Here is a 24,636-nt window from a genome sequence, read left to right as displayed (position 1 = left end):
CTAAAGCAGAACCAAACTAGAAAACTATCACGAATGATGCAAGTGCCAATTTTTTTTTTGAATGCTAGAAAATGAGGCTTTGTGAGCTCCAATTTTCTTTTTGTACAGGCCTCCACGGATGTCATTCTAAGGGCAAATTTTGCAGCATGTTAGAAAATTTGTTGATGTTCATCCACAAAAAAAAATCAGATTATTTAGATTTTATTTACAAAAAATATATTAAAGCTACTGTTCATGCATGTGTATTTGAGCTCGTGAGCAGATTATCCATGTCCGCAACCGAAAGTGTTACTCTAATCTCGACCACATTTAAAGTACTACCGCCTTGCTTCCGAAAGAAGTACTCGTAACAAACATAATGACGAAGTCAGCAACATTAACTGATTTTCAACGACCTGCCTTCATTGTCTCGAAAGCAACAGCCTAAACAGATCATGGCAGATGACACACACCGACAATCTCCTGAATCCTGAACCGGGCCACTGAAAATTACACTTCACCTGTCACTGAAGATTAGCAGACAAACCGTGATGTTCTAAGTAAAATGAAATGAACTCTTAATAGATGCGAAAGAAGAAGAAAATGTTAGACATGCAATTTGATCTCCAAAGCTTCATCTCAGTTGGCACAATATTATTATGCCAGTTTGCAGGCGAACATGCACCGCAAAGCGAAAAGATACTTAACACGGTGAACGAGAATATTATGCTAATTTGCAGGCGAAACCAACACCAGAAAGAGAACTACACACTTACACGTATCTGCGAGCTACAGAACAGGATTCATCAAGTGTGGCCATCCACTCGTAAATAGAAGTGCCAATTATAGGACGACCGAATCAATCTACAAAGAAATGCCTCCAGATGCTAAAAATCCTTCCAGTACGTACTCTATATAGCTAGATCTTCCTCTCTCTCCCGAATGGCCTGCTACGGTTGATCTACAAAGCAACAGGTCACAAAGTCTGAACTTAAAACGGCAGACGGTTTCCGTGTTTCCAGCTGATCTTGGCATTTCATCAGAAGTTGTGCTGCAAGTACAAGTCTTCCTGTGGCGACGCCGGCCCAATCTCTTCCTCCAATGACCGCAGACCATCTCCTATGCTGCTCCCGACGTTCCTCCCATCTGTGGTTGTTCGGCCATCCAGGTCGGCTTCCGACGCTGACGATTTCCTCCTCTGCGATGAGGTCACGCTTGGAAACGTTATCCAAGATGGTGCCCTGTACTCGATCCGCTGGTCGTCCCCATCAACGAGCTCATTCTCTGAGCACGACTGATTAGATGACCTCTGTGATACCTTTTTGTGCATCCGGCTACTCCCGAGAACAACTTCAGTTGGCAGAATGGGTTGCTCCAGGCATGGGCTGCCCATCAGCAGCGCAAGTGCGCGCTCTAGAGATGTTGTCACCTTGTCCATGGAAGGCCGGTCTTTGCCTCGCATTCTCACACACTTGCATGCCACAGCTGCAATCTTCTTCAGAGCCTCCAGGTCAGAGGGAGGAGACAAAGCTGGATCAAGGATGCCAGAAATGTCCCCAGCTTTGATCAACGGGGCTGCCCATTCAACAATATTGCCCTCCTCAAGCTGCATGTCAATGGCTTTCCTGCCACTTAGGATTTCTAGAAGAACAACTCCAAAGCTGTAGACATCCGACTTTGTCGTCAAGTAGTGGAGACGGTAGTACTCAGGGTCAAGGTACCCAAGTGTCCCTGCCGGCAGCTCTGAGAGTGGTGTGCCGCTATCTACAGGGCCCATTATAGATAGACCAAAGTCGGCAACACGCGCATTGTGGTCTTCATCGATCAATATGTTTGAAGACTTGATGTCTCGGTGAATTACTGGTGGGCAAGCATAGCCATGCAAATACTCTATTCCACGAGCAGCCTGGACAGCAATGGTAACCCGCCTGGTCCAGTTGAGTTGCTTCTTCAAGTTTGAATCCTTGCCATGCAGATGCTGGTACAGGGATCCATGAGCCATGAACTCATAAACCAAGAGCCTCTCGCTGCCATCCTCACAGTAACCAAGTAGGTCGAGCAAATGTGCATGGTTGAGCCTAGAGAGGAGGTCAAGTTCAGTATGGAACTCCTTTGAGCTTTTCTTCGCATCCGATACTTTTATTGCACGCTTCACAGCAACGACTGTCCCATCTCTCAGAATGCCCCTGAATACACATGAAAAGCTGCCCTTGCCGACTTGTGAATCCTCCGAGAAGCCATCGGTTGCTTGTTCCAACTCCTCATAGGAAAATTCCTGAGCTCTCCTGATCTTCAGATCTTCCACGTCAGGCTGGATCTTCGTGTTATCCTTTCGAAAAGAGTATGTTGTACTCTTCGTCATCCTCAACTTGCTCTTTGAACATCGGCAATCTCGAAGCTTGTGCCGTACATATAGGCAAGAAATGGCTGTCACGGTGAAAATCAAAATGACAGCAAATGCAATCTCTGCCACAAAAATGCGCATCTGAAAATCCATTGACTTATGGTTGTTGGTCTGCTTCCGGGATGTGCAGTATGACAAACACTCATCTGAGACACACCTCAAGCAATCAAACTGGCACACACGGTCAGCCGTGGCATTGCAGGGCGAGGACTCATACGAGTTGTCTGGGCAGCCAGCACTGCAGGGCAAGCAGAGTCTAGAGTTTCCAGGCTTGCAAGACTTGCTGCTACCAAGCTCACCATGGTTAACATACTCGTAGTATCCGGGGCTGCATGCAGAAGATACACAAATCCCGGGCGATACCGCCATTGGTAGTGCCAATGGCCCACTATTGCCCCAGCACCTTGGCTTCATCGATGTCTCAGCAGGCACACCACAAGTAAAGTAGTCTCCAGCCACTATTGTATACAACCTGAGACCTTTGGGTGCTGATGTACTGTTCTGAAGTTGGAAACCCCAGCAAGCTACTTGGTGATCAAGGCTCCTGATGCCACAAGCATGAAATCGTCCACCGACAACGGAGACCATTGCATCCATCGGCACTATGCTCACATCGCCTTCACCGATAGCACCGGTAGGCGACACCTGCTGCATCTCCAAGCTCCTTCCCCAGCAGAAGACTTGTGCATTCTCCAGCACCCCACAGACATGGTAGCCACCTGCTCCTATGGACTGAAACTTGACATTCCTCGGCGCCAGCCCAATCACACCACTCACTGTCTCATCACCCCAGCAGAACACTGTCCTGTTCCGCGCAAACAAGGCACAATTGAACACCGAGCCAGCTGATATGGTCGACACGGCTCCAGCGACAACATGTGTGGCAGTCATGTTGTACCCCCAGCAATCTATCACTGAAGTATCAGGGTTAACACCGCGAGGAATCCCCTTGTCAGGAGTTCGCAGTGCACACAGGTGGTTGTCCCCGGCACTGAGCATGGAATACTCCACGCCCTCGACCATCGGTTGCGGCACCCCGATCTTGACATATGAGTTGCTCCCCCAGCAGTAAGGCTGACTGGTATCAAGCAAGAGACCGCACGCGAACCCATCCCCCGCGGTGAGGCCGAGGAAGGGGATCCTGAGGGGAGCACCGTAGACGACAGAGGCGTCCGCGCCGGAGCAGGTGACCAAGTGGGAGCCGTCTGAGCTGAGGCCGCAGAACACCGGGCCGTCCTCGCCGTAGGACACCGAGATGGATCCCATGGAGCCGAGGCCATTGGCCCAGCTTGGTAGCAAGATTAGGCAGCAGAGCGCGAGAGCTGGAACACTGTCCATTCCTTGAAGCTCGGAGCTAATGTCGGTGAGATTCCTGCCAAAATTGCAAACTTTTAGGCTTTTTCTTAGTTGATCCCGATCCCGACCGACCCGTCGATCTAGATCGGGGCTCGCCTGATTCGCCGTCAGAATCTCCGCTAAAGGGCACAGAACAAAAACAGAGTACAACGGTTACCTTCGCCGGCGCAGCCGTCACCATCGCCGCTGAGCCACCAGTGTGGCGTCGCCCTTCCCCCGGATACCTGCCGACATTGGTGCCGTCGCCGAGGGAGGGCGTTGCGGAGAGGAGTGGACGGCGGGGCAGAGCAGAAGGGAGCGGGCGTCACCTCGGGGAGAGCAGAGAGGCAGAGTTTCGGGGAACGGCGCCGCGGGGTGGGAGGAACAAGCGCGGCGGAGGCGGCGAGGTAGGGGGGAGTGGAGAGGAGAGGACTGATGCCGTCACGTGGGGCGGTCGCTTGTTTTGTTTTTTCTCGCTTCAAATAGATACTCCCTATTTTTAACGGGAAAAGGTGTGAGGGGGCGTGTGCAACGACTGTTAAACAAAGACGAGAGAGGTGAAATCAGTTTTGGATGTTTATTGTGCTGCATCAGGGCAAGGGCAAAAGGGTAAGCGTTGAAAGATTCAGTATATTTTTTAACTAACGTCACGAGAGTAGAAGATAAGGCGCAAATATATAATGTTTTGAGTATTATGATTGAATCTCTCAATGATAAATATTTGGATTTGCCTGCAAATGTGGGTATGAACAAAAGTGATTGTTTTCAATTCTTAATTGATCGAATTATTATGAAAATTAGTGGATGAAAGGAAAAACTGCTATCAGCGGGAGGGAAGGAAATCTTACTCAAATCGGTTGTACAAGCTATCCCAACTTATGCTATGTTTGTCTTTAAAATCTCTATCTCTACTACTTAAAAAACCGTAAGGTTTCCATTTCTCCTTTCTTCCCACCACCCCTTCGTTCAACTTTTCATGTAGGAGTATATGATAATCAATCACCTTAATTTACTTACCTTCTGAACCAATTTCACTTTATTTAGTTATCAAACTTCTAAACAAAATATAAGGTAATTCACGGTCAGAATTTGATGAACATTTATTTACACAATCGCATTATTATTGACAGGTAAATCACAAGTTAACGTACTAGAATATTTATATCCCGTTGCAATGCACGGGCATTGTTCTAGTTCCTAAAAAAATTGCAAAGGAATCATTGACGCGATGTCGCACTTTTGGTGGGGTGGCAAAGACAACCAGAAGAGAATGCACTGGATGGCGTGGTGGAAGATGTGTATACCAAAAGATCATGGAGGAATGAGTATTCGAGATATTCGTTGTTTCAATTTGGCTCCGTTAGCCAAACAAGGGTGGTGTCTGCTTGATAACACTGAATCCCTATGTGCCATCATATTGAGAATTAAATGTTTCCCGAATGGCGACTTAATGAATGCGAGTTGAAAAAAGGGTCTTCCTTTACTTGGCAAAGCATTATGGCGGAAGTGGATTCTCTAAGAAATGGATATATTTGTAGAGTTGGAAATGGAGAAAATATTGATATTTGGAAAGATGCTTGGATCCCACACGGGGCAAATAGGAAAATTATTACCCCTAGAAGAGGGCAACTTATATCAAAAGTCGTTGATCTTATCGATGATGTCACCAATTTATGGGATGAAGACTTAATGAGACAAACGTTGTGACCAATCGATACTCAAAGGGTGCTCGCCATCCCCCTCCCTATGCATAACATGTCGGACTTCATTGCTTGGAGTTTTACAAACAACAGATGTTTCACAGTTCGCTCAGCTTATTTGGAGGAATGGAACAAACAATATGAGAGAAAATTGCAACAAACAAATGGCATGGGTAGAACAAATGTCAATACTATCTGGAGTAAGAGTTGGAAGTTATCTTGTCCGGAAAAGGTGAAGATTTTTATTTGGCGTACTTTACATGGAACTCCTTTGTGTCGTGTTACACTTGCAAATAGACATATGAAAGTTTTGGACATATGCCCATCATGTTCTAATGGGCTGGAAGATACAAATCACATGTTATTTTTATGTCGAAAGGCGAAAGAGGTTTGGGAAAGATTGGGTTTGCACGAGGCCATTAAGAAAGCTTGTGCAATCAACCGTGCGGGAGAGGCAGTCTTTGAGTTCCTTCTTCTTATGCCAGACCATGAGCTATCTATAGTGGGCACCCAGAATGTATGTGAACTGATTGTCATTGCAACTTGGTACTTATGGTGGGACAGACGTACACTAGTCCATCAGGAAAAATCCTAAAATGCATACCAAGTTTCGATGGGAACCCGTGCTATAACGGCAAATTATGTCATTGCCCAGTCTCCAAGGGCAACCGGTAAAAGAGAGGGATGGACAAGATCACCTAGAGGTTTTGTGAAATTAAATTTTGATGCTTCTTTCGACCAAGACATGCTTAGAGACACAACGGGGATTGTACTTAGAGATGACAAAGGAGGATTCATTGTGGGGGGGGGGGGACTGGAGGACGAATTGGTGTGCATATGTATTAACAGCTGAAGGTTTGGCTCTGCGATATGGTCTATTACTTGCACAGAAGACGGGATGCAACCGTATTGTTGTTAATTCCGATAATATGAAAGTAATTGACATAATGAAGGACGGAGGACATTCAGTGGGAGGGGCGGCGACAGTGTTTGATGGTTGTTATTTTATGGCGTGCGATTTTCCGCTTATTAGGTTTGAGCATTGTAATAGGGAAGCAAACAAAGTAGCTGACGAGCTTGCTAGGTTAGCTAAATTTTCCGAGACTAGGGATTGGTCTGAGGAGCCTATGAATGATATTGTAAATCTTCTTACTAACGATGTAACCATTATTTCTAATAAATAAAGAGGATGTTTTGTTTTTAAAAAAAAGACGGGAAAGGTGACACTTTGCTTTTCATAAACACTAGGGGTGGATTATTAATCGAGCTGCCTAGCCTCGGCTCGTTAAGCTTAACAAGCGGATAATCCTGCTCGGCTCTATTTGTTTGAAGCTCATGAACGCTTGCGAGCGCTTGTTAACAGATAAAGTTATGTTTCGGCCTATGAGATGAGTGTGTAGGTGTGTTTTTTAAAGAAAGATGGTGGGTACAGGAGGAGGTGCACTGGTTTACTGTCTTCTATAGGCTAGGTTGGTTTGATTGGATTGAATAAATGGTTTGAGGTGCTATGAAATTTTCTCACATAAGATAAAAAATTATGCATTGTGTACTAACGAGCTTAATGAGCTGCGCGTGAAACTATTTAGCTCGTTTATTAAACTTGTTGAGCTTAACGAGCTGAAATCGTTGATTGGCTTTGTCCATTGAGAACCGAGCTACGAGCCTAACGAGTTGAGCTATCACCGTTCATTAAGTTTGTGAGCTACGAGCTTTTGATTCATCCTTGACCTTCAACATGAATTATTTCAAGTTGTCCTCTAGTTTCATCTTCAGTGTGACACATGAAAAAACTGCAAAAGATTAAACCTGGGCAACTTATGTTACTAGTATTAGTAATTGTGCGTGTGCAAAAAATACAATATCATCGATGTCCGTGGTTTTGTACTTCTCAAATTTGGAAGCGAGCACACTACTAAACTAAAATAATCCATCGATCTAAGAAATGAAATCCTTCGAGTAATAATAGTATCCAAAGAGTGTTCTAGTTGCATATAAAAGAATGTAACATTGTGTTACAAATACCGTACACTACTTTGCATGTTTGGTCTTATTTGTTTGGGTTGCAGCTTCGGTCGAAGCAGTTGTCTATAGCGTGCAAATACATCTCATGCATCTTGCTCTCCTTGGGTTGAGCTTCCACCATGCATCATTTGGAATGTAAAGCATGGAGCAACCCGACGTGTGCTGAGACCCCTCTAAAGAAGCTTGGAGCCAGTAGGGGACACTTGCCCGAGACCTTCTCGACAATCTTCTGACGGCTCCGACAGCCATGAAGGTTGACCATCAGGGAGGCTGTTAGGATAGCACTAGGGATTCACTCATATCCATGACTCACGGAGTAATTCAAGAACATGGGAGTGGTAGGGGAAGGAAGGAAGAACACATACATATAGCCAACGCTTCTGTAGCTTGATAACCCACAAGTATAGGGGATCGCAACAGTTTTCGAGGGTAGAGTATTCAACCCAAATTTATTGATTCGACACAAGGGGAGCCAAAGAATATTCTCAAGTATTAGCAGTTGAGTTGTCAATTCAACCACACCTGGATAACTTATTATCTGCAGCAAAGTATTTAGTAGCAAAGTAATATGGAAGTAACGGTAACGGTAGCAAAAGTAATATTTTTGGGTTTTGTAGTGATTGTAACAATAGCAACGGAAAAGTAAATAAGCGAAGAACAATATGTGAAAAGCTCGTAGGCATTGGATCGGTGATGGAGAATTATGCCGGATGCGGTTCATCATGTAACAGTCATAACATAGGGTGACACAAAACTAGCTCCAATTCATCAATGTAATGTAGGCATGTATTCCGAATATAGTCATACGTGCTTATGGAAAAGAACTTGCATGACATCTTTTGTCCTACCCTCCCGTGGTAGCGGGGTCCTAATGGAAACTAAGGGATATTAAGGCCTCCTTTTAATAGAGTACCGGACCAAAGCATTAACACATAGTGAATACATGAACTCCTCAAACTATGGTCATTACCGGGAGTGGTCCCGATTATTGTCACTTCGGGGTTGCCGGATCATAACACATAGTAGGTGACTATAGACTTGCAAGATAGGATCAAGAACTCACATATATTCATGAAAACATAATAGGTTCAGATCTGAAATCATGGCACTCGGGCCCTAGTGACAAGCATTAAGCATAGCAAAGTCATAGCAACATCAATCTCTGAACATAGTGGATACTAGGGATCAAACCCTAACAAAACTAACTCGATTACATGATAGATCTCATCCAACCCATCACCGTCCAGCAAGCCTACGATGGAATTACTCACGCACGGCGGTGAGCATCATGAAATTGGTGATGGAGGATGGTTGATGATGACGACGACGACGGATTCCCCTCTCCGGAGCCCCGAACGGACTCTAGATCAGCCCTCCCGAGACGTTTTAGGGCTTGGCGGCGGCTCCGTATCGTAAAATGCGATGAATCCTTCTCTCTGATTTTTTTCTCCCCGAAAGTGAATATATGGAGTTGGAGTTGAGGTCGGTGGAGCGTCAGGGGGCCCATGAGGCAGGGGGGCGCGCCCAGGGGGGCAGGCACGCCCCCACCCTCGTGGACAGGGTGTGGGCCCCCTGACGTGGATTTTTCTTGCAGTATTTTTAATATTTTCCGGAAAGATGTTCCGTGGAGTTTCAGGTCATTCTGAGAACTTTTGTTTCCGCACATAAATAACACCATGGAAAGTCTGCTGAAAACAGCGTCAGTCCGGGTTAGTTCCATTCAAATCATGCAAGTTAGAGTCCAAAACAAGGGCAAAAGTGTTTGGAAAAGTAGATACGACGGAGACGTATCAACTCCCCCAAGCTTAAACCTTTGCTTGTCCTCAAGCAATTCAGTTGATAAACTGAAAGTGATAAAGAAAAACTTTTACAAACTCTGTTTGCTCTTGTTGTTGTAAATATGTAAATCCAGCATTCAAGTTTTCAGCAAAGATTATAACTAACCATATTCGCAATAACACTTAGGTCTCATGTTTACTCATATCAATGGCATAATCAACTAGCGAGCCATAATAATAAATCTCGGATGACAACACTTCCTCAAAACAATCATAATATGATATAACAAGATGGTATCTCGCTAGCCCTTTCTGAGACCGCAAAACATAAATGCAGAGCACCTTTAAAGATCAAGGACTGACTAGACATTGTAATTCATGGTAAAAGAGATCCAGTCATAGTCATACCCAATATAAATTAATAGTAATGGATGCAAATGACAGAAGCGCTCTCCAGCTATTGCTTTTTAATAAGAGGGTGATGACTCAACATGAAAGTAAATAGATAGGCCCTTCGCAGAGGGAAGCAGGGATTTGTAGAGGTGCAAGAGCTCGATTTTAAAACAGAGATAAATAATATTTTGGGCGGCATACTTTCATTGTCAACATAACAACCAAGAGATGGCGATATCTTCCATGCTACACACATTATAGGCGGTTCCCAAACAGAATGGTAAAGTTTATACTCCCCCTCCACCAACAAGCATCAATCCATGGCTTGCTCGAAACAACGAGTGCCTCCAACTAGCAACAGTCCCAGGGGGAGTTTTGTTTGCAATTATTTTGATTTAGTTTGCATAAAGCATGGGACTGGGCATCCCGGTGACCAGCCATTTTCTCGTGAGTGAGGAGCGGAGTCCACTCCTCTTGAGAATAACCCACCTAGCATGGAAGATACGGACAACCCTAGTTGATACATGAGCTATTCGAGCATACAAAACAGAATTTCATTTGAAGGTTTGGAGTTTGGCACATACAAATTTACTTGGAACGGCAGGTAGATACCGCATATAGGAAGGTATATTGGACTCATCTGGAATAACTTTGGGGTTTAAGGGATTGGATGCACAAGCAGTATTCCCGCTTAGTACAAGTGAAGGCTAGCAAAAGACTGGGAAGCGACCAACTAGAGAGCGACAACAATCATGAACATGCATTAAAATTAATAAACATTGAGTACAAGCATGAGTAGGATATAATCCACCATGAACATAAATATCGTGAAGGCTGTGTTGATTTGTTTCAACTACATGTGTGAACATGTGCCAAGTCGAGTCACTTAAATCATTCAAAGGAGGATACCACCCCACTATACCACATCACAACCATTTTAATAGCATGTTGGCACGCAAGGTAAACCATTATAACTCATAGCTAATCAAGCATGGCACGAGCAACTATAATCTCTAATTGTCATTGCAAACATGTTCATTCATAATAGGCTGAATCAGGAACGATGAACTAATCATATTTACAAAAACAAGAGAGGTCGAGTTCATACCAGCTTCTCCCATCTCAGTCAATTCATCATATATCGTCATAATTGCCTTTCACTTGCACGACCAAACAAAGTGAATAATAATAAGAGTGCACGTGCATTGGACTAAGCTGGAATCTGCGAGCATTCAATAAACAGGAGAAGACAAGGCAATATGGGCTCTTGGTTAAATCAACAATAATGCATATAAGAGCCACTCCAACAATTTAATCATGGTCTTCTCCTAGCGACCCCCAAAGAAAAGAAAAGAAATAAAACTATTTACACGGGAAAGCTCCCAACAAGCAAAAGAAGAACAGGAAATCTTTTTGGGTTTTCTTTTTAATTATTACTACTACAGCAAGAAAAGTAAACTGGCTAAAAGCTACAACTAATTTTTTTTCGGTTTTTCTTAAGGTTTATCAAACACACAAGAAGAAAGCAAGAAAAATAAAAATAAACTAGCATGGATATTACAATGAAAAAGTATGAGCACCGACATCTAGTAATGAGTGTGTGAACATGAATGTAATGTCGGTGGGAAATACGTACTCCCCCAAGCTTAGGCTTTTGGCCTAAGTTGGTTTATTGCCACGGATGGCCTGGCGGATATCCATAATTGTAGCCGGGGTCGTACTGAGATGAAGAAGACTCTGACTGCCACTGGTTGGAAATCATCTCCGGATCTCACTGGTAATTAGACTGTCGTGGAGGTTCAAATTGTGGTTCCGGCTCCATGGCTGGTGTAGGGTTCCGGTAGGCGTGAATGGCCGCCAACGAAACAAGATACAGACATGTAGATAAATTAAACAAGGAGGGAGCAGGCAAGGTAATAGTCTCAGGGTGATGTTTATCAAAGAATAATTTGTATTTAAGAGCCCCTTCCCTATTCTTAACAATAAAGTCATGCGCTACCATACTCTTATAATCTAAATAAGCATTGGGCAGCAATTTTTCTTCTTTTTCATAGTGCCTAATAGGTATGTTATAATGTGCAGCAAGGCGTGAAGCATAAATACCTCCAAAGATGGGGTCCTTTGTACGGTTCAAACTTAACCGTTTAGCAATAATACCGCCCATACTAACAGTGTCATAGCAGAATAAACCATGGAACAAAATAATAATATCAGGAACACTAAGGTTTCCACAGTTTCCGCGACCAATTAAGCAACGACTAGCAAATATGGCAAAGTAGCGTAAAACAGGAAAATGTATGCTAGTGATTCTTGCATCGGAAACCTTCCTAGTTTCCCCCACAGTAATAGTGTCAATAAACCCGTCCACATCTTTACGATGTGGTTCCTCTAAACTACCCTCAAAAGGTATTTTGCAAACCTTGCAAAATTCATCTAGTGGCATCTTCTTAACAACATCATATAAATGAAACTCTACTGAAGGAGGTGTTTCCTTAGAATAATAGTAGAAGTTTTGCACAAAAGTATTGGTGAGTAAGAGATACTATTCGCGTTGGTCGCGGAGGAAGTCGGTGAGGCCTGCATTCTCAGCCAATTCATAAAAATCATCATAAATCCCGGCTTCTCTCAAGAAATCATCGAAAGGCCATTCACATGGCCGAACCTCCGCGGTGCGAGGCAGATTATATTTGGGCCTCTGTGCTTCTTCACTTTGCTTTTCCTTCGAGTTTCGGCTCGACGAGCCCCTCAAAAATCTCTTCATTATTTTCTGAAAAATTCTGAAATTTTTAGTAACTTCAAACAAAAGTGAACCAAGCTCAACAAAATTGTTAGCAACTACTCCTACAAGTGCCTAGAGCCTATATCATGCATTAGAACTACTTGGAACCATATAAATTTGACATGCAAGCTCAAGAACATGGTCACCTCGGCAGCACAAATTTCCAATGAATAAAGCACTAGAACAAAAACTAATTGGACCAATGGAGGAGTCACATACCAAGGAACAACCCCCAAGCAGTTTTGTGAGAGGTGCTTTGAGCAAGGAGATCGAAAATCACAGCAAAATGAGCTAGAACTCGTGCTTGAGCTGGATGGTGATTTTTTTGGGAGGAAGAAGGAGTGTGTGGGTGCAGGAATAAGTGGAGGGGAGCCACCATGGGCCCATGAGGCAGGGGGCGCGCCCTGTAGGAGTGGGCGCGCCCTGGACCCTCGTGGCCAGGTGCTTGCTCCCTCTACTGTGTTCTCAGTGCCAAATATTCTCAAATATTCCAAAAAAATCATATTCCATTTTCAGGGCATTTGGAGAACTTTTATTTTCGGGGTATTTTTATATTGCACGGATAAATCAGAAAACAGACAGAAAAATACTATTTTTACTTTATTTCAACTAAATAACAGAAAGTAAAAGGAGGGTACAGAAGGTTGTGCCTTCTAGTTTCATCCATCTCATGCTCATCAAAAGGAATCCACTAACAAGGTTGATCAAGTCTTGTTAACAAACTCATTCCGAATAACATGGAACCGGAGAAATTTCGAATAACACTATGTTACCTCAACGGGGATATGCACATCCCCAATAATAAGAATATCATATTTCTTCTTGACAGTAGGAAGAGGAAATTCAAAACCTCCAAAAATAATTGATGGAATTTTTCCAATAGAGTTGATACTATGAACTTGAGGTTGTTTCCTTGGAAAGTGTACCGTATGCTCATTACCATTAACATGAAAAGTGACATTGCCTTTGTTGCAATCAATAACAGCCCCTGCAGTATTCAAAAAAGGTCTTCCAAGAATAATAGACATACTATCGTCCTCGGGAATATCAAGAATAACAAAGTCCGTTAAAATAGTAACGTTTGCAACCACAATAGGCACATCCTCACAAATACCGACAGGTATAGCAGTTGATTTATCAGCCATTTGCAAAGATATTTCAGTAGGTGTCAACTTATTCAAGTCAAGTCTACGATATAAAAGAGAGAGGCATAACACTAACACCGGCTCCAAGATCACATAAAGCAGTTTTAACATAGTTTCTTTTAATGGAGCATGGTATAGTGGGTACTCCTGGATCTCCAAGTTTCTTTGGTCTTCCACCCTTGAAAGTATAATTAGCAAGCATGGTGGAAAACTCAGCTTCCGGTATCTTTCTTTTATTGGTAACAATATCTTTCATGTACTTAGCATAAGGATTCATTTTGAGCATATCAGTTAATCGCATACGCAAAAAGATAGGTCTAATCATTTCAGCAAAGCGTTCAAAATCCTCATCATCCTTTTTCTTGGATGGTTTGGGAGGAAAAGGCATGGGTTTCTGAACCCATGGTTCTCTTTCTTTACCATGTTTCCTAGCAACAAAGTCTCTCTTATCATAACGTTGATTCTTTGATTGTGGGTTATCAAGATCAACAACAGGTTCAATTTCTATATCATTATCATTGCTAGGTTGAGCATCATCATGAACATTATCATTAACATTATCACTAGGTTCATGTTCATTACCAGATTGTGTTTCAGCATCAGAAATAGAAAAATCATTAGGATTGTCAGGTGGTTCAGCAATAGGTTCACTAGAAGCATGCAAAGTCCTATCATTTTTCTTTTTCTTCTTTTTCGAAGGACTAGGTGCATCTATATTATTTCTCTGAGAATCTTGCTCAATTCTCTTAGGGTGGCCTTCAGGATACAAAGGTTCCTGAGTCATTTTACCAGTTCTAGTAGCCACTCTAACAGCATAATCATTATTCTTACTATTTAATTCAATGAGCAAATCATTTTGAGCTTTAAGTACTTGCTCTACTTGAGTGGTAACCACAGAAGCATGTTTACTAATGAGTTTAAGTTCACCTTTAACTCTAGACATATAATCACTCAAGTGTTCAATCATATAAGCATTTTGTTTTAATTGTCTACCAAAATAAGCATTCAAATCTTCTTGCTTAACCATAAAATTATCAAACTCATCTAAGCATTGGCTAGCAAACTTAGTAGGAGGGATTTCAGCTTTATCATATCTATAGAGAGAATTTACCTTTACTACCTGTGTCGGGTTATCAAGACCATGTGTTTCTTCAATAGGTAATGGATTAGGATCATATATTTCTTCAACAGGCGGTAAATTAAGACCATGTATTTCTTCAATAGGAGGTAAATTCTTAACGTCTTCAGCTTTTATACCTTTTTCTTTCATAGATTTCTTTGCCTCTTGCATATCTTCATGACTGAGAAATAGAACACCTCTCTTCTTCGGAGTTGGTTTAGGAATAGGCTCAGGAATTGGCTCAGGAAGTGTCCAATTATTTTCATTTGTCAAGATATTATTCAATAGAATTTCAGCTTCATTCGGTGTTCTTTCCCTGAAAACAGAACCAGCACAACTATCCAGGTAATCTCTGGAAGCATCGGTTAGTCCATTATAAAAGATATCAAGTATTTCATTTTTCTTAAGAGGATGATCAGGCAAAGCATTAAGTAATTGGAGAAGCCTCCCCCAAGCTTGCGGGAGACTCTCTTCTTCAATTTGCACAAAATTATATATATCCCTTAAAGCAACTTGTTTCTTATGAGCAGGGAAATATTTAGCAGAGAAGTAATAAATCATATCATGGGGACTACGCACACAACCAGGATCAAGAGAATTAAACCATATCTTAGCATCACCCTTTAGTGAGAACGGAAATATTTTAAGGATATAAAGGTAGCGGGATTTCTCATCATTAGTGAACAGGGTGGCTATATCGTTTAATTTAGTAAGATGTGCCACAACAGTTTCAGATTCATAGCCATAAAAAGGATCAGATTCAACCAAAGTAATTATCTCAGGATCAACAGAGAATTCATAATCCTATCAGTAACACAGATAGGTGAAGTAGCAAAAGCAGGGTCAGGTTTCATTCTAGCATTAAGAGATTGCTGCTTCCATTTAGCTAATAACCTCTTGAGCTCGTATCTATCATTGCAAGCTAAAATAGCTATAGCAGCTTCTTTTTCCAGAACATAACCCTCAGGAACAACAGGCAATTCATATTTATTAGGGGGAGAGTCTTCATCATCACTATCCTCAATATTATCAGTTTCAATAATTTCATTCTCTCTAACCCTAGCAAGTTGTTCATCAAGAAATTCACCAAGTGGCACAGTAGTATCAAGCATAGAAGTAGTTTCATCATAAGTATCATGCATAGCAGAAGTGGCATCATCAATAACATGCGACATATCAGAATGAATAGCAGAAGCAGGTTTAGGTGTCGCAAGCTTACTCAAAACAGAAGGTGAATCAAGTGCAGAGCTAGATGGCAGTTCCTTACCTCCCCTCGTAGTTGAGGGATAAATTTTTGTCTTAGCGTCTTTCAAGTTCTTCATAGTGACCAGCAGATATAAATCCCAAGTGACTCAAAGAATAGAGCTATGCTCCCCGACAACGACGCCAAAAAATAGTCTTGATAACCCACAAGTATAGGGGATCGCAACAGTTTTCAAGGGTAGAGTATTCAACCCAAATTTATTGATTCGACACAAGGGGAGCCAAAGAATATTCTCAAGTATTAGCAGTTGAGTTGTCAATTCAACCACACCTGGATAACTTATTATCTGCAGCAAAGTATTTAGTAGCAAAGTAATATGGAAGTAACGGTAACGGTAGCAAAAGTAATATTTTTGGGTTTTGTAGTGATTGTAACAATAGCAACGGAAAAGTAAATAAGCGAAGAACAATATGTGAAAAGCTCGTAGGCATTGGATCGGTGATGGAGAATTATGCCGGATGCGGTTCATCATGTAACAGTCATAACATAGGGTGACACAAAACTAGCTCCAATTCATCAATGTAATGTAGGCATGTATTCCGAATATAGTCATACGTGCTTATGGAAAAGAACTTGCATGACATCTTTTGTCCTACCCTCCCGTGGCAGCGGGGTCCTAATGGAAACTAAGGGATATTAAGGCCTCCTTTTAATAGAGTACCAGACCAAAGCATTAACACATAGTGAATACATGAACTCCTCAAACTATGGTCATTACCGGGAGTGGTCCCGATTATTGTCACTTCGGGGTTGCCGGATCATAACACATAGTAGGTGACTATAGACTTGCAAGATAGGATCAAGAACTCACATATATTCATGAAAACATAATAGGTTCAGATCTGAAATCATGGCACTCGGGCCCTAGTGACAAGCATTAAGCATAGCAAAGTCATAGCAACATCAATCTCAGAACATAGTGGATACTAGGGATCAAACCCTAACAAAACTAACTCGATTACATGATAGATCTCATCCAACCCATCACCGTCCAGCAAGCCTACGATGGAATTACTCACGCACGGCGGTGAGCATCATGAAATTAGTGATGGAGGATGGTTGATGATGACGACGGCGACGGATTCCCCTCTCCGGAGCCCCGAACGGACTCCAGATCAGCCCTCCCGAGAGGTTTTAGGGCTTGGCGGCGGCTCCGTATCGTAAAACGCGATGAATCCTTCTCTCTGTTTTTTTCTCCCCGAAAGTGAATATATGGAGTTGGAGTTGAGGTCGGTGGAGCGTCAGGGGGCCCATGAGGCAGGGGGCGCGCCCAGGGGGGCAGGCACGCCCCCACCCTCGTGGACAGGGTGTGGGCCCCCTGACGTGGATTTTTCTTGCAGTATTTTTAATATTTTCCGGAAAGATGTTCCGTGGAGTTTCAGGTCATTCTGAGAACTTTTGTTTCTGCACATAAATAACACCATGGAAAGTCTGCTGAAAACAGCGTCAGTCCGGGTTAGTTCCATTCAAATCATGCAAGTTAGACTCCAAAACAAGGGCAAAAGTGTTTGGAAAAGTAGATACGACGGAGACGTATCATAGCTTTCACCTTGCATGATCCTAGTCGGGATGGGTCACTTCGTTGTCGCTCTCCTCCCTAAGTAGTAGTTGGTGCTCTCGCCTCCACCTCTGGTTGGAACATGTAAGATGCCCATTAGGGGCCTCCAAACTTGTGGTTCGGCTTCCTGGACCGCTTGGTCGGCCTCCTTGTGACTGTGCCATGCTCTCTTCCTGTACTGGGGTTGTGGTAGCATCACGGGTGCTAACTCCCCTGTTCTTGAGAGATGACTTTTCCCCAAGTTGCTGTAGCAGGGAAACGCCTCTTGAGGTTTCCCAGATCCTTCCAGGTGCCCAACAACATAGAAGACACAAACCACCTGATGAGACCTTGCTCATGTGTTTTGTGAGCTCCCTGGTGCCATCATCAATCCATAACTACAACGGGTACAACAAATTGATCATGTGTGAATGGCAGTTGGGTTGATGCACTCGAACCAGGGGTCAGTGTAGGTCGCGACTGTGATACATGTAACACCGGAGACATGGAAGATCCCTCGGGCAGTTGAAGGTGGTAAGTGACCTTGTTGATCTTGGCAATGACTGGGAAGGGCCCGAGGTACCTGGAAGACAATTTGTGGTCTACTCTTGCTGCCACCGAGGTTGTATGTAGGGGTGGAGCTTCAAACATACATGATCTCCCACTTAGAACTAACATTCAGTTCGCATCTTGTCCGCTTCGGTTTTCATCACTTTCTTGGCACGTCACAGTGTTGCCAGAGTACTTGTTGCATCACTTGCCTTTCTTCCAATCACTTATTAAAGTCGTGATTGGTGTTACATTGGCCACATATATGCCCAATTGACACGATTCATGCCCATACACCACCATAAAAGGGGTTTTGCCCAGAGTACAGTGGTAGGTAGAATTATATCAAAATTCCGCCAGCGATAGCCATTGCTCCATGTTTTTGGGCAGCTCTACACAACACCGAAGGTAAGTCTCGAGGAATTGGTTAACCCTTTCGGCCCGTGCAACATGCAATATATACTACTAGTCCCAACAAAGACTTTGGAGTCCTTGCTAAGGCTAGAAGCGCATTGGTCGCCCCGACATATGACTTCATAATTTACACGCATTGTCATATGTCGGTGAACAAGGTGGACATCACAACAAATGCAACTGCACATGAATAGAATAGTTTAAATAAGAGTGAATGATAGGGAAAACATATGCCAATACATAATTTATCGCCATTCAGAGGTCAACACGACCCAACGTTACATCACTTAGGCAGCAGAAGAAACATGGGTCCAAGTACGAACTAGAAGCTAATGTTGCCTAAGAGGCAAGATAAATAAATGGCGTCCACCCTGCAGTCCGAGACTGCCAACCGAGATCCCCAAGTCTACTATTCATTGTACACGTCATCAAACATAACATAGTACTAGCCACGGTCTTCATCGTAGCGAAACTGATGTCCGGGGAAATCAACCGAACCTTTCTCATCGGTACCAGCATCTGGTGTTGTTGTGACAAGGGCGAGTCTTTTGGAATCACCAAGTACATTACCAAGGGTACTAATACTAACAATACTCATGGATTGGATACTGGTAAGTGGTGAGGTTGCAGCAAGCAACTAAGCAATGTAAACCAACTAGTCCTACGAATACTAGAACAAGATGAGACCATCCTACGCAAAAGGGGTAGCAAGCTAGTTGATCACTAAGTGGTCCTGAACACCTGAGAATGAGTACAATCATCAACCCACTGTGTCTTCCTCTTCCTTACATACCCATAAGAAGAGCCAATCATGTACGCACACCTTGATCAAAATTTAGTTATTTCAAGTGTCTATGACTCACGTTATAAATTTCCAAGCCGTCCATAACTACGGACACGGCTTTTTGAAATATTTAACCCTACGGGAGTGCTCCAACTTTCCATTATAAGTTTCGCATGCATACCCCATTCCAACCGGTACATGGCCCTTAGAATCACCGTATAAACACGAACGTGATCCGGAAGTTTAGAGGTAACAAGTTCCTCTAGCTAACATCAAACTAATCCAAAAGACCTCCTGGTGTGTCGACATCCGAACCAGAGCCGACGTATCTATGGATTCGGTCCCAACTGGATGGACTAAGGATACGGTAGCCAAACCCGGTTTACCGTGGTGGCACCACATATTGCTCTGCGTAGACCAACGCTTTCGAGGCGTTGGCCCAAGTTGTTTCAAAAATACCCCAGGTGACGTCAACTCCTTATACAAGTTTATATTGTCAAATGTAGTACCAATGTAGGGTCCTCTAGAAGAGTTCAACGCTAGACAGAGAAGTTCAAGGGGGGCATAATACCCCCCCCCCCCCACACACACACGCACACTAGGATAAACATAATAACCGGTTTTCTCAGTGCTTAAGGTTGACCAAAGTGGAACAAAACACGGGGGCATAGGCATGATCCTTCCACCCTTAGTCAAGTATATAGGAAAATTAAAATATCTATTATATATAATTAAAACATAAGACAAATAAGACACCACGTCCTTTCACGTAAGCTAAAATAATATACATCGTAGATCAGTAATACTTACGGCTGAGACTTAAAAATATTACGTTACACGCTTGAACTATATTTGTTGAACAGACACGTACACGATGCAAGAATAAAAAGTTGGCAAGAGCCAACTCAAAGAGAAAAAAAAGACAGGAGTTTGGATCGGACAAAGAGGGCTAACAAGCGAACACAAAAGAGAACAGGAAACTATACTGTGTATCCTAGCAAAAAAGGGAAAAATATTGTGCGCAGCTTTTAGCATCTGACACGTGCAAGGTCAACCATCAAGAATACGTACTCCCTCCGTTCCTTTATGTAAGGTGTATTATTTTTATTTTTATAGATAGTTTAGAACAAAATTACCCTTGGCAAATTCGTTGATTAGTGAAAAGTAAATCAATTAGTCCAGAAAATAAAAAGATGCACGCAATCGAGAGAGTTATACTTTCCATCTTTTACTACAAGTAGGGATACATGTACTCTCCTATTTTCTGGAGGGCTATTATGAGAAATTAAAAGAAGTGCACGCGGAATTTTATCAAGAAATAAATACACTTTATATAAAGGAATGGAGGGAGTAGTAGCTAGCCATCAAACCGATCTGCATGTAATGTGTAAAAAAACAATCTGTATGAGAAAAGAAACAATCGGAATCCACTCCAGAAAGGTAAACAAAGCCATCACGCACGACCCTGCCAAATCAATACGTAAGAGTAGACAACGATTTTGGCTGGGCACGGTCACCATGCAAGGCAAAATGAAAAGGGTAGAATAATGAATGGAATTAGCTAATGATGTGTTGGGCCACAACTAGAAGACGCGGTTAGGGATTGCAATTGGGCATGGACACACTATATCCTTTGTTGAGAAATTACACGCACGGGCATTTAAGTGTATGGAATTTGTACGTCCACGTTGCAAAGATGGACTAAACTAAATTTACAAAGGGTGATTAGTCCACGTATATTAAGTGGGCACTAATAAGATCGGATGAAACACAAATATTTAAGATCATTCCTATGGGGCAAATCGAATAAATTCAGTGGTGAAAACATGTTACATTTATATTTTCAAATAAAAATCTCTTCTATTTGATTTCAAACAAATTTGCAAAAAGATGTAGCACTTATTTTAAAAATAGGCACGCAGTGTGCAGGCAACACACATCTTTTGATATTATTAATAGTATTGATGTATAGAAATTGTTATATTATCATTTATAATTTTACACGCAAATACATATCTATTGAAAATTATTGCCAAAGTTATGCATCAAGATCGTGTCAAAATAAAAAGACAGACGTATATTAAAGAAATCTATAACGCAATTAGATACGTAAAAAATCCTATTCTCCACCGTAATAAGCCACAAGTATTCATATGTGCATATTTATTGTCTACATTATTAATTATATGGTAGATCGTAATGACAGCTGCTTAGATTTAATGATACAGAGAGGATAGTATATTGTGTTGTCCAATAGGAAGTGCAACAAGATACTCGAAAAGTCATGTAGTAGAAAACAACCAAAAGGTACAACAACCACACACTATTGATTATACTGCAGACATCACCCCTGATGTCAGCAGCTAAACATAAGTTGGACATACATGTTGCTTGCTTTTTTTAATCCGAAGTACAGAAAAATAAAAAACATTAAATAATGAAAAAAATACAAGTTACATGCTCTAGATTAAAAATTGAATTTAGTTATTGTAAAGTTCTATTAGAACAATGAGTTTTGTCTTTATGTACACGGTGTACAAAATTTACACATGGTCACAGGTGTGGAACTTTTCCCTCACTTTATATCATGCATATATCATGAAATCATAGGGTAGAGGTAGAAGCCATGAGAATGGTCATTATGATTGATCAACACAAAAAATAACAATAACATGTATACAATGAAATTGTTGCTTGTGGTTATGCTTGAGAACACATGTTTCCTGAACCCAGTAATGTATTTGGTGATACCTTAACTCCGTCTAATGCTCTCAATCACCCAAGTTTTAAAATAGCAAACTCAACATTGCTATGGGCGTAACTAGTTCCTATAACTTGATGCATAAGGTGGGGTTTCGAATCCAGCAATGTATGAAACAAAATATTTTATATTATTTAGGTACACTACAAGAAACAATCACGCAAAGTGCATGGCAGCTCGAACCAAGATATTTTTTTAGAAAATCAAATACTATAGTGTTAAAGGGCGAAATAGCTCAAACCAGTACAAGGCATGAAAATATTTTGACATATTTGAGTGGAATACATGTGCAAACAACATAGTCATCAGGAAATTATTTGAAATGCATGTGAAATTTACACACTCATGATAGGAGCGAATGAAATGAAATTTATAGATATTCTCATTGAATATAATTTAATAATTATAACATATTTGTATTAGGTGTATCAGAGAGGTTATGATGGTATACGAAACTTGAATAAAATTTCAATTGGGTCCTGACCGATGCAATCAAGTAAAATTAACATCCACGTGCGAAGTTACAAATGTACATGGTTATGCAATGCATTTGAAATGGATGTGATGCATTGTTTCATGTTGACAATAACATATGAATGTATTTTGTAAACACTACGTAAGCTGATTGGCATCAACTAAGAATCGTGTTTATAAATAAATTAACAATGCCATTTTAAGAAACAACTAATTTATATACAAATTGGAATAAGACTAATTGGAAAGAAAGCCTTCGACATGTTTATAAGGCTAATTATTTTTGAAATTGAGGTGTTGCTAAACATATAGATTGTGGTATTTCATTAAAAAGTAGGCGAAATATAAACTCAGTGAGCCAATGGGTACGGGAGTTAAACCAAAGGAAATGGTCAATACCAAAAAGTCTTGATGACGAATACATAGATTGCTAAAGTATATTTTTTCAAAGCTATGTATTTGAGCATATGCCGAATTCTAAAGAGATATTTATAATGATATATATGAATCTAGCTGCACGTTTAACTCCGCTAGTTAATAATAATAACAATGATATCCCAAAGATATATGTGGTTGCCACATGGAAACACCTGCACGTGCAACTAGCCAAGCTCTAAGAGGGGTTGAGCAAGAGGTAACATAGAAAGGTTTGCTGGGTAGTGGAGGTTTAAGGGATGGATCATGGAAATGTCAGAGGCTTGAAAAATGCGGTAGGTAACGAGACCAAAAATAGCATTTAAGACATCTAGCAAGTGAAGCTAGTAACAATATCTAAGGTAATGATCACCCTTGCCTGGCTATTTTTCGGTAGCTTGGTACACTTACCTGTCTCAGTCGTGGTACACAATTTGCTCATAATACGTAACGTTTCCTGGCACTAACGGAAGAGGCAAATCCAGAAAGAGGCAAAAGAGTACGGTAAACAGACAAGGCATGACATATTGCACATACATCATGAAGCATGGCATGTTGAAGGTGCATATGAATTGATCCCTAACAAGTTTAATTATAGCTTGATCAAAGTGAGTTTGATCCAAGTGAAACTCCAATTGCATTTATTTAATTTAAGTCATATTACTACTAAATGCATATAAAATATTGTGCCAATCAAGTTTCTAGTTTAAAATATACAAAACCGACAAATTCTAGGGGTTGTTTTGGAAATCAGGAAGGTTTTGTAAAACAATACATAAACTTCCAACCAAAATATTATTTCTCAAATCTTTTAAACTTTCTGGTGCAAATAGATGATTACTCCCTTTAGTGATTGATAACCCACAAGTATAGGGGATCCGATAGTCTTCGAGGGTAGTATTTCACAGAAAAGGTTTCAATGACAATTCTTCGTAGCACATCTCATAGTTGTTGCATTGGCCATACAAAAATATTTGTTGTCTTGCGATGAATGTGACAAACATCCTTTCCCATTAAAGTCACTACAATTTCATTGAAAAATGTATGTGAATCTATACAAAGCAAACGCCAAAATAAATGTTGTAATATGTGGCATTGAACTACTAAGCTAAGATTATGGCACTATTACTTTTTTATAGAACATACCAATTTGATTCTATATATTTTCCAGAATAAATTGTTACTATCATGGACAGTAATCTATAACATAAGACAAATAAGACAATAAGACACCATGTTCTTCCACATAAGCTAAAATAATATTCGTCATAGATCAATAATACTTACAGCGGAGATTTAAAGATATTACATTATGCACCTTAACTACATATGTTGAACAGACATGTACATGATGCAAGAATAAAAAAACTTGGCAAGAGCCAACTCAAAGAGATAAAAAAAGATAAAAAGAAGAGAGTAGTTTGGTGTGGAAGTTGACAGTTTGGAGATCATCAAGGCATGTAATGGAGTCAGTGATGTTTTGGCGGCATATTCAGCTATCATGGCAGATTGCTTCCTGATACGTCCCCAACATATCTATACTTTTTGATTGTTCCATGCTATTATAGTATCAATCTTTGATGTTTTTATGCAATTATATGACATTATATATCATTTTTTGGGACTAACCTATTAACTTAGTGCCCAGTGCTAGTTGCTATTTTTGCCTGTTTTTGGTTTTTCAGGAAATCAATATCAAACAGAGTCCAAACAGAGAGAAAATTTTGGATTAATTTTTTCTGGACCAGAAGAGACACTACAAGGTTTGGGAGAACACGTGACGA

At 41.3% G+C, this 24,636-nt stretch overlaps 1 protein-coding gene across 1 annotated transcript; it reads right to left on the bottom strand.

Annotated features, from left to right (window-relative positions):
• Window positions 1–597: 597 nt before the first annotated feature.
• Window positions 598–4,170, bottom strand: LOC109743176 (serine/threonine-protein kinase-like protein CR4). The gene is made up of 2 exons (XM_020302254.4): window positions 3,897–4,170; window positions 598–3,755 (listed from the first exon to the last, which is right to left on the bottom strand). The coding sequence occupies exon 2, from the start codon at window positions 3,719–3,721 to the stop codon at window positions 1,019–1,021; it is 2,703 nt and encodes a 900-aa protein (XP_020157843.1). The 5' UTR covers window positions 3,722–3,755; window positions 3,897–4,170; the 3' UTR covers window positions 598–1,018.
• Between the last annotated feature and the right edge of the window lie 20,466 nt (window positions 4,171–24,636).

Source organism: Aegilops tauschii, chromosome 7 (genome assembly GCF_002575655.3).
Source record: "Aegilops tauschii subsp. strangulata cultivar AL8/78 chromosome 7, Aet v6.0, whole genome shotgun sequence".
Lineage (NCBI taxonomy): Eukaryota > Viridiplantae > Streptophyta > Magnoliopsida > Poales > Poaceae > Aegilops > Aegilops tauschii.
This window is presented reverse-complemented; position numbering and strand designations above follow the sequence as displayed.